General features: G+C 41.3%; 1 protein-coding gene across 1 annotated transcript in view; it reads left to right on the top strand.

The window, feature by feature from the left end:
* The window catches only part of si:dkey-92j12.5 (multiple PDZ domain protein), a 57,324-nt gene extending 47,125 nt beyond the window's left edge, over positions 1–10,199 (top strand). Inside the window, exons 42-45 of the mRNA XM_034687695.1 lie at positions 5,666–5,770; positions 6,353–6,456; positions 7,528–7,651; positions 8,212–10,199. Of these exons, the coding sequence (XP_034543586.1) occupies positions 5,666–5,770; positions 6,353–6,456; positions 7,528–7,651; positions 8,212–8,358 (480 nt within the window). The 3' untranslated portion in view covers positions 8,359–10,199. The remainder of the gene's footprint in view (positions 1–5,665; positions 5,771–6,352; positions 6,457–7,527; positions 7,652–8,211) is intronic.

Below are 10,199 nucleotides of genomic sequence, written 5' to 3' on the forward strand. Positions count from 1 at the left end.
AGGATTAGGGTTGTGATTAGGGTTAGGGTTAGGGTTGTGATTAGGGTTAGGGTTGTGATTAGGGTTAGGGTTAGGGTTCTGATTAGGTTAGGGTTAGGGTCGTGATAAGGGTTAGGGTTTGGGTTGGGATTAGGGTTGTGATTAGGGTTAAAGTTAGGGTTATGATTAGGGTTAGGATTAGGGTTGTGATTAGGGTAAGGGTTAGGATTAGGGCTAGGATTAGGGTTGCGATTAGGGTTAGGGTTAGGGTTGTGATTAGGGTTAGGGTTAGGGTTCTGATTAGGTTAGGGTTAGGGTTGTGATAAGGGTTACGATTAGGGTTGTGATTAGGGTTAGGGTTAGGGTTGTGATTAGGGTTAGGGTTAGGGTTGTGATTAGGGTTAGGGTTAGGGTTATGATTAGGGTTAGGGTTAGGATTAGGGTTTTGATTAGGGTTAAGGTTGTGATTAGGGTTAGGGTTGTGATTAGGGTTAGGGTTAGGGTTAGGGTTGTGATTAGGGTTAGGGTTGTGATTAGGGTTAAGGTTAAGGTTGTGATTAGGGTTAGGGTTGTGATTAGGGTTAGGGTTAGGGTTAGGGTTATAATTAGGGTTAGGGTTGTGATTAGGGTTAGGGTTAGGGTTGTGATTAGGGTGAAGGTTAAGGTTGTGATTAGGGTTAGGGTTATGATTAGGGTTAGGGTTGTGATTAGGGTTAGGGTTAGGGTTGTGATTAGGGTTAAGGTTGTGATTAGGGTTAGGGTTGTGATTAGGGTTAGGGTTGGGGTTTTGATTAGGGTTAGGGTTAGGGTTGTGATTAGGGTTAGGGTTAGGGTTGTGATAAGGGTTAAGATTAGGGTTGTGATTAGGGTTAAGGTTAGGGTTGTGATAAGTGTTAGGTTTGTGATTAGGGTCAAGGTTAGGGTTGTGATTAGGGTTAGGATTAGGGTTGTGATTAGGGTTAGGGTTGGGGTTGTGATTAGGGTTAGGGTTGTGATTAGGGTTAGGGTTAGGGTTGTGATTAGGTTAGGGTTAGGGTTGTGATTAGGTTAGGGTTAGGGTCGTGATAAGGGTTAGGGTTAGGGTTAGGATTATGGTTGTGATAAGGGTTAAGGTTAGGGTTGTGATTAGGTTTAGGATTAGGGTTGTGATTAGAGTTAGGGTTAGGGTTGTGATTAGGGTTAGGGTTGTGATTAGGGTTGGGGTTCTGATTAGGTTAGGGTTAGGGTTGTGATAAGGGTTAAGATTAGGGTTGTGATTAGGGTTAAGGTTAGGGTTGTGAATAGGGTTAGGGTTAGGGTTGTGGTTAGGGTTAAGGTTAGGGTTGTGATTAGGGTTAAGATTAGGGTTGTGATTATGGTTAAGGTTAGGGTTGTGATTAGGGTTACGATTAGGGTTAGGATTAGGGTTAGGATTAGGGTTAGGGTTAGAACCAGAACTTAATTTAAGCAAACAGAACCAGAACCAAACTTAAGCAAACCCAACCAGAACCGAACCAGACCTGAACCAGAACCGAACCAGAAATGAACTAGAACTGAACCAGAACCGGACCAGAACCGAACCGAACCAGAACCGAACCAGAACTGAACCAGAACCGAACCAGAACCAAACCAGAACCAAACCAAACCCGAACCGAACCAGAACCGAACCAGAGCCCGACCAGAACCAGAACCGGACCAGAACCGAACTTGAGCAAACTGAACCAGAACCAAACTCATGCAAACAGAACTAGAACCAAACCAGAGCAGCCAGAACCAAACCAGACCTGAACCATAACCGAACCATAACCGAACAAGAACCGTACCAGAACTGAAGCAGAACCGAACCAGAACCGAACCGAACCAGAACTGAACCAGAACTGAACCAGCCTAGCTAACCCTAACCCTTTTACGTAGGGTGTTTTTTATGAGAAGCCTTGTAATTGCCCAATTTTGTGCATTTATTCTGTTACCAAACCATTCTCACCCTGATCCTAGGGTAAGGGTTATGATTAGGGTTAGGGCTAGGGTTAGGGCTAGGGTTAGGGCTAGGGTTAGGGTTGTGATTAGGGTTGGGTTAGGGTTGTGATTAGGGATAGGGTTAGGGTTAGGATTAGGGTTAGGGTTATGCTTAGGGTTAGGATAAGGGTTAGAGTTATGCTTAGGGTTAGGATAAGGGTTAGGGTTAGGGTTAGGGTCAAGGTTAGGGTTGTGATTAGGGTTAGGATTAGGGTTGTGATTAGGGTTAGGGTTGGGGTTGTGATTAGGGTTAGGGTTGTGATTAGGGTTAGGGTTAGGGTTGTGATTAGGTTAGGGTTAGGGTTGTGATTAGGTTACGGTTAGGGTCGTGATAAGGGTTAGGGTTAGGGTTAGGATTATGGTTGTGATAAGGGTTAAGGTTAGGGTTGTGATTAGGTTTAGGATTAGGGTTGTGATTAGAGTTAGGGTTAGGGTTGTGATTAGGGTTAGGGTTGTGATTAGGGTTAGGGTTCTGATTAGGTTAGGGTTAGGGTTGTGATAAGGGTTAAGATTAGGGTTGTGATTAGGGTTAAGGTTAGGGTTGTGAATAGGGTTAGGGTTAGGGTTGTGATTAGGGTTAAGGTTAGGATTGTGATTTGGGTTAGGGTTAGGGTTGTGGTTAGGGTTAAGGTTAGGGTTGTGATTAGGGTTAAGATTAGGGTTGTGATTATGGTTAAGGTTAGGGTTGTGATTAGGGTTACGATTAGGGTTAGGATTAGGGTTAGGATTAGGGTTAGGGTTAGAACCAGAACTTAATTTAAGCAAACAGAACCAGAACCAAACTTAAGCAAACCCAACCAGAACCGAACCAGACCTGAACCAGAACCGAACCAGAACCGTACTAGAACTGAACCAGAACCGAACCAGAACCGAACCGAACCAGAACCGAACCAGAACTGAACCAGAACCGAACCAGAACCGAACCAGAACCAAACCCGAACCGAACCAGAACCGAACCAGAACCCGACCAGAACCAGAACCGAACCAGAACCAAACTTGAGCAAACTGAACCAGAACCAAACTCATGCAAACAGAACTAGAACCAAACCAGAGCAGCCAGAACCAAACCAGACCTGAACCATAACCGAACCAGAACTGAAGCAGAACCGAACCAGAACCGAACCAAACCAGAACTGAACCAGAACTGAACCAGCCTAGCTAACCCTAACCCTTTTACGTAGGGTGTTTTTTATGAGAAGCCTTGTAATTGCCCAATTTTGTGCATTTATTCTGTTACCAAACCATTCTCACCCTGATCCTAGGGTAAGGGTTATGATTAGGGTTAGGGCTAGGGTTAGGGCTAGGGTTAGGGTTGTGATTAGGGTTAGGGTTAGGGTTGTGATTAGGATTAGGGTTAGGGTTAGGATAAGGGTTAGGGTTAGGATAAGGGTTAGAGTTATGCTTAGGGTTAGGATAAGGGTTAGAGTTATGCTTAGGGTTAGGATAAGGGTTAGGGTTAGGTTTAAGGTTATGATTAGGGTTAGGATTAAGGTTAGGGTTAGGATAAGGTTAGGGATGTGATTAGTGTTAGGTTTAGGGTTTGTTATTAGGGTTAGGGTTAGGGTTATTATAAGGGTTAGGGTTGTGATTAGGGTTAGGGTTGTGATTAGGGTTAGGGTTAGGATTAGGGTTAGGGTTAGGGATAGGATTAGGGTTAGGTTTAGGATGAGGTTTAGGGTTAGGGCTAGATTTAGGATTAGGGTTAGGGTTAGAACCAGAACTTAACTAAACAGAACCAGAACCAAACTCATGCAAACAGAACTAGAACCAAACTCAAGCAAACAGAACTAGAACCAAACTCAACCAGAACCCAACCAGACCCCAACCAGAACCCAACCAGACCTGAACTAGAACTGAACCAGAACCGTACCAGAACTGAACCAGAACCGAACCAGAACTGAAGCAAACCAGAACAGAACCAAAACCGAACCAGAACCGAACCTGAACAGAACCGAACCAAAACTGAACCAGAACTGAACCCGAACAGAACCAAACCAGAACCGTACCAGAATCGAACCAATCCAGAACCGAACTCAAGCAAACAGAACCAAAACCAGAACCAAACTCAAGCAAACAGAACCAGAACAAACTCAAGCAAACAGAACCAGATCCAACTCAAGCAAACAAAACCAGAACCAAACTCAAGCAAACGGAAACAGAACCAACTCCAGCAAACAGAAACAGAACCAACTCAAGCAAACAGAACCAGAACCATACTCAAGCAAACGGAAACAGAACCAACTCAAGTAAACAGAACCAGAACCAAACTCGAGCAAACAGAACCAGAACCAGAACCAGAACCAAACTCAAGCAAACAGAACCTGAACCAAACTTGAGCAAACATTATTAATGTCCTCAGGTTGGCATTGAGAAAAATCTGATGCCTTAGCTTGGATGGGCTGATCCGATTTCTCCTCTCAGTGAGTATTTGCCCAGTCTTTAAGAAGACTCTCTCTGAAGGAACAGATGAAGCCAGGATACACAGCCTCCCCTCCATTACCTGTATCCTATATCCTCACATGTGATTGGCTGCATGGCTGCCAAGCTGACCAATCACAACAAAGTTCTGCTGTGAGCAGAGCTTGGGCTGAGCACTGTGAGAGCTAAGAAAGGAAAAACTGGGAGCCGTCTCTCACTTGATGCGAGCCGGCTCTTCTGGTTCACTATAAAGCATCGTCTCTAAGAGCCGCAGCTTTTGATCATGACACATCACTAATGTGCTTAATCTGTGTTGCAATTATGAGGGGGCCTTGGATATTTTTCTCACCTGTAAGGGGTCCCTGGCTCCAAAAAGTTTGAGAACCCCTGCTCTAGCTAGTAGGAGCGCAAACTCTGGAAAGTGAAAACAAACGGAACAAAAAGAGCGACGCAGCTGCACAGAAACTCCACGTTGTAGACATCGCTGATCATAATAGACATCGCAATGCAGGAAGACAGTTTACATTTTTTTTAATCTCTGAGAGACCTTCAAATACAGAGTGCGCCTTTACACCGGTGCAATTTTTTCAGAGTTTACGGTAACTCAAATAAAAAACGTGACATTTGCTTTGTTTAATATCGACCACTTAGCAGGATGAATATCATGATTAAGCAGGTATATTTTGAGTTTGAGTTGAGTTGAGAAACATTTGTGGCCATTTTTGTCATTCAGTTCTATCTAGGTCATTAATGCACTGATCGTCTTGTCATTATTATTATTTATTTATATCAGTAAGGCAGCTTCCTGATTCCTTTGCAGGCTCTTTTGTTTTTTTCTTAGCTCATTTTATATTTTTTGAGAAAAGAGAAAGCTGAGATGTTGCCCATCATTGTTACTTGGTTGCACTAATAAAGTGAAGTGCTGTACATCTGTGGTTGCATTATTCTATTATCAATTTGACATATTTTTTAAGTATGTAAGAGATGATTTCATTGATAGCCATAGACTACATGTCTTTCAATGTAGACTTCCACTGAGAGGAACATATTAGACTATTTAGGAACTAAATTAGGAACTGAATTTAGACTGTCATATCAGCTTGATCATCACTGAAAATGTCCTGGAAATGTCCTGGAAAATGATCTCTGGAAAAGAGTGGGAACCCTGAATATGATTCAGTCTTAGCTAAGGTGTACATGGAAACAGTTTTGTAAGTCAACTAAATGTCTTCACAAAAATAGCAGTAAAAGTTAGTCTGTGTGTGTCAACCAGACAGGAAACAGGATCCTCAGTATCAATGATGTGTCCACCGAGGGAATGAGTCATGTCCAGGCTGGAGTTCTGCTGAAGAACGCCACTGGAACCATCACTCTGCAGGTAATGTCACAGTGAGAGAAGCTGCAGTTAATCTTAAGTGCCTGTGAGACATTAACTTACTTTAACAGTCAGCAAGTTTCTTATTCAGCGTTGTCAGAGTGAGGTGGTAATCACTATTTCCGGCCTCCTCCTCTTTCTCTCTATTACTTTTCACTCAATGTAATGTTATGCATACGACTTTAATATGACCTTTTTAACAACGTATAACAACTGGAACCCTTTTGAAAGCTACACTATGGTTTTGAAACAATAGTGTGTCTGAAACTGACTTTACATTATTTGTCTTCATTTTGATGAGCCTCTAGAAAGATTTTAGCTTGAAGACACAAAACTGTTTCATTAGGAGCTGGATGCCAGCTGGTCTGGGTTGTATATTGTGTGGGAAAAAAACAGAGTTGGTTAGAATATTTTTTCTCTGTTAAAATTTGGACAAACATAACAATGTTACAACAAGAGTAGGACATCAGATTATCATGCAAACAATTCACGGCTAACTAAGGTCATCAGGGGTTCCAAAATGTGTTTTGTTTTTTCCACAATTAAAATATTTTTGTTTGTGTTTCTGTTTGTGTGTATCTAAAGGTGGCAGCAGGTTCTGATGGGTGGAGCACAAAGGACCACAATGATGTGCATGCCCGGTCATCAGGCCAGCCTAGCAGCCTGCCCTGCTCCCAAAACAATCTGTGGTAAGAATCAGTTTCCTGACAGTCTCCTGCTGTTGTTCTATCTGTTTCTCTCCTGGCTTATTCACTGAATCAGGAGAAAGGCAGACTCTGGTCCCCCCAGTAATGAGGAAGTGCAGTCGCTGTGTGAGTAGCATTGGGAAACCTGGGTATTTGTCCAAAATGAGCTGCAGAATTGTGTGTGTGTGTGTGTGTGTGTGTGTGTGTGTGTGTGTGTGTGTGTGTGTGCTTTGCTATGTTTTCAATTTATTTTTTTCTGCCAAAGTTACCTTAGACTAATTTCTTTGTTTAAAGGTCATATATTATGCAAAATCGACTTTATAATGGTTCTCTAACAGAAATATGTGTCCCTGGCAAAAAAATCCATTCTGCCCCTCTTTTGCTTCCTCCACCTTTCTGTTAATGTGTGCTGAATGAGCCGTTTTAATGTAATTGAGAAAATTACACATTTGTGTTTGGGCAGCTCATCCAAAGAATGACAAAGATACATTCAAAAAAGCTGTTCCAACATTTTTTTAAATGACATCTTACTCAGTTTGATAGTGGAAATAACAACTACATAAATAAGTATTCCTATTTATATATCACTTTGCATTCAAGAGACATCATAAATGGGGCACTGGTTTAGTTCAGTTGGTGCAGTGAGTGTTCCTTGTTCAGAGGCTACGGTCCTCGTTGCTCTGGTCCTTGTCCTGGCAGTTTTTGATGCATGCACTTTTCTATCAAATAAAGGCAAAAAGCCCCCTCAAAATATTACAAAAATAAAGGACACATCATAATCAGACTCACGTCTTTCAACCCTTTATACAAAACAGGTGGCTAGCACAACCCTAAGGTTGAGAAACTGTGTTATTCATACTGTGTTCAGGTTTCTGAAAGCACAACCTCGTTGTAATTCTGGAATGCCTCATAGTTAACCACACAGCAAATTACACAGTCCCTTCTCTGTCCTTGCCTTTGTTTCTGTCCTGGTGAGATTACACACATACAAACATAACAGGAATTTCAACACTTATGCAGTATGACAGCATGCCCAGTGTCTCACCTGAATAGCTCTTCCTTTTTTGCCCAAAGCGCTCGCATGTATAAGACCATAACTCTGGAGAGGGGCGCGTCAGGCCTGGGCTTCAGCATTGTCGGAGGGTTCGGCAGCCCACAAGGAGACCTGCCCATCTACATTAAAACCATCTTCAACAAGGTGAGAGAACTTCCTCAAGGGAGACAAAGCAAAGCAAAAACACTGTTTTGTTATGGCGTATTAGAGTGTGAATATGATGTAAATTCAAAATATACAGTTCTGCTCATAAGTTTACATGCCCTGGCAGAATTTATGGTTTCTTGAGTAGTTTCTGTTGTCATTATGATATAAAAAGATTAAATACAGTTGTTTGATAAAAATTTTGCTTCACCCAACCACTAACCATGAGTGAAAAAAAAGTTTTTCTCTTATCATTCATATTCTCTGAAAAATGGCCAAAAAAAATCACAAATTCTGCCAGGGTATGTAAACTTATGAGCACAACTGTACAACCTTTCAGCATTTAGAATTCTTAAATAAGTCATCACTGAAGAACACAACTTATCACCTATAATATTACAACATTTTGAACAGTGTAACAGTTGGGAAGACATTTATTTCAGAGTAATCAGTTGTTAAACTTCCTTGGGCTTTTTTGTCTGCATCTCTCACTGTTCTGATAATGTTGTTTACAATCTCTCACTTGCACATGCTGATAAACCTGTCTGTGCACTCTGCAGGGGGCCGCCATAGAGGACGGCAGGCTAAAACGTGGAGATCAGATCATTGCTGTGAACGGACACTGCCTGGAAGGTGTGACTCACGCTGAGGCCGTGGACATCCTAAAGAAAACCAAGGGAACTGTAGTCCTAACTGTACTCTCCTGAGACGTAGCCCGCTGTTGTGTGTGTTGTCATTTTGTCTATGTTAAGTCTTAGCTGCCTTGGGTTAACATGCTACACAAGAAACTTAAAAGGAGAATTAGGAAGGTTATAGAAATATACAGTAGCTTTGTGTAAGAAGATGCTATCTTTGTCAATGTATTTGTGTTTAGTTTTGGGAAGCTACCTCTATCTGCAAACACAGCCTGGGCATGTTCTCACACACAGTAATCCTGATTATAACTTATATACCAGTGATGGTGTTACTTAAATGAATGTGTGATGTGAATCTTCATGTCCCAGTCATGACCAGCTCTGTATTCATACATCCAGGATACTTTAAGCAGATATTAAATACGCCATACCACAGTGTCCTAATTGATAAAGTTATATTGTGTCTTAGTTATCCTGTTCAAGGTATTTATAATACAGTAATGCATCAATATGCATCACTGCTCAATTGAACACACTCATGAATAAACTACAATTCTGATATACTGACCAAAGAACCATATCTTGACACACGATGTCACAAGTATTCAGTTAATTCATACTTAACTCCTGCGATAACTCTTACAAACCAAAACATGCCAAGTGCTTCTGCCATCTTTCGTGTGGCATTAAGTTTGGAAACTTGCTTTGAAAGATAATGCATCTTTCATTTCTCTCATCTCACATATTCCTATTATTTAAAGTATGTCATGGTTGCTTGAGTAAGTAATAATAATCAGCAAAGATTATCACTTTATCTTCAAAGGATGGTTGTTGTTTTTTTGAAGTGAGGTTGTTTGAGGTACTTGTCATTAGTACAGTAAATGTATTACCCACAGAGGAAGCTGGTCAGCTCAGCCCCTTTGTTGAGGAACCTGCCAGAGGACCAGAATAAGAGCTAGGCTATCAACCACTACAGACCAGGTCAACTGTACTATTTATTAAGCCAATTTTAAGAAGGTACGACCCAAGCACTAATGTTGTTGTAAGTGTGAGTATTACTTTGCTATCAGAGAGCCCTTCATTTTTGCACCATTTGGGGTTCTTAACACATGCATGTGCTTTGGCCTGCAGTGCGCTGATTAACTGTTGAGGTCTATGAGTCAACTTGACTTTGACATACATCCATGACATATCCTGTAGACCATGTGTTTGTGTCATGTAATAAGAAATGATGTGCATTGGCTCACAGTTTACACATCTGTACCACCAGGTAACTTGGGATCCCTCTCAAGTGAACTCAGAAGTTCCTCCCCTCTCTCCTTCAGTCCGTTGAGTCTCTTTCTTCCTCTGGAAACTCTTGTTCATAAAAGTGCCTTCTTGTGACCACAGTAAATGACATGCTATTGTTACAATCATAATCTGCATAATCCGCCATCTGCAGGCGTTGATAGCCTTCAGTGTTGGTCCCCCAGACGGTTTCTCAACAAAGGGGCCGAGCTGACTGGGACCCTCTTTAGTTAATACACTTACTATTGTTAAGTACCTCACTTGAAAACATGAATGGACTATCTCTATCCTCTTCTAGGTAAAATATAAAAACACAAAGTACTAATACTATTCTAACTATTAAAAGCAGCTGTTTCTTCCAGTCGCTTTAGCAACTGATTTTAAGTTGTATCTGTTGTATTTTTAGAACTACAAATTAGTATTGTTAAAGTGTTAAGTGCACTCCTCATTTAGAAATCTTCTCATACCTTGTTTTTTATTAATTTATTTTTACTGACTTATTTATGTTTTCCTCAGTTATTTATTTAATTTGTGTCTGTAGTCCTCAGAACCACTCTGGTTTGTCACAGTGTAACAATGTTTAACTGAATGTACTTTAAGTGATCTTATTAAATGCTCATTTGGTA

This window comes from Notolabrus celidotus, chromosome 7, assembly GCF_009762535.1.
Source record: "Notolabrus celidotus isolate fNotCel1 chromosome 7, fNotCel1.pri, whole genome shotgun sequence".
NCBI lineage: Eukaryota > Metazoa > Chordata > Actinopteri > Labriformes > Labridae > Notolabrus > Notolabrus celidotus.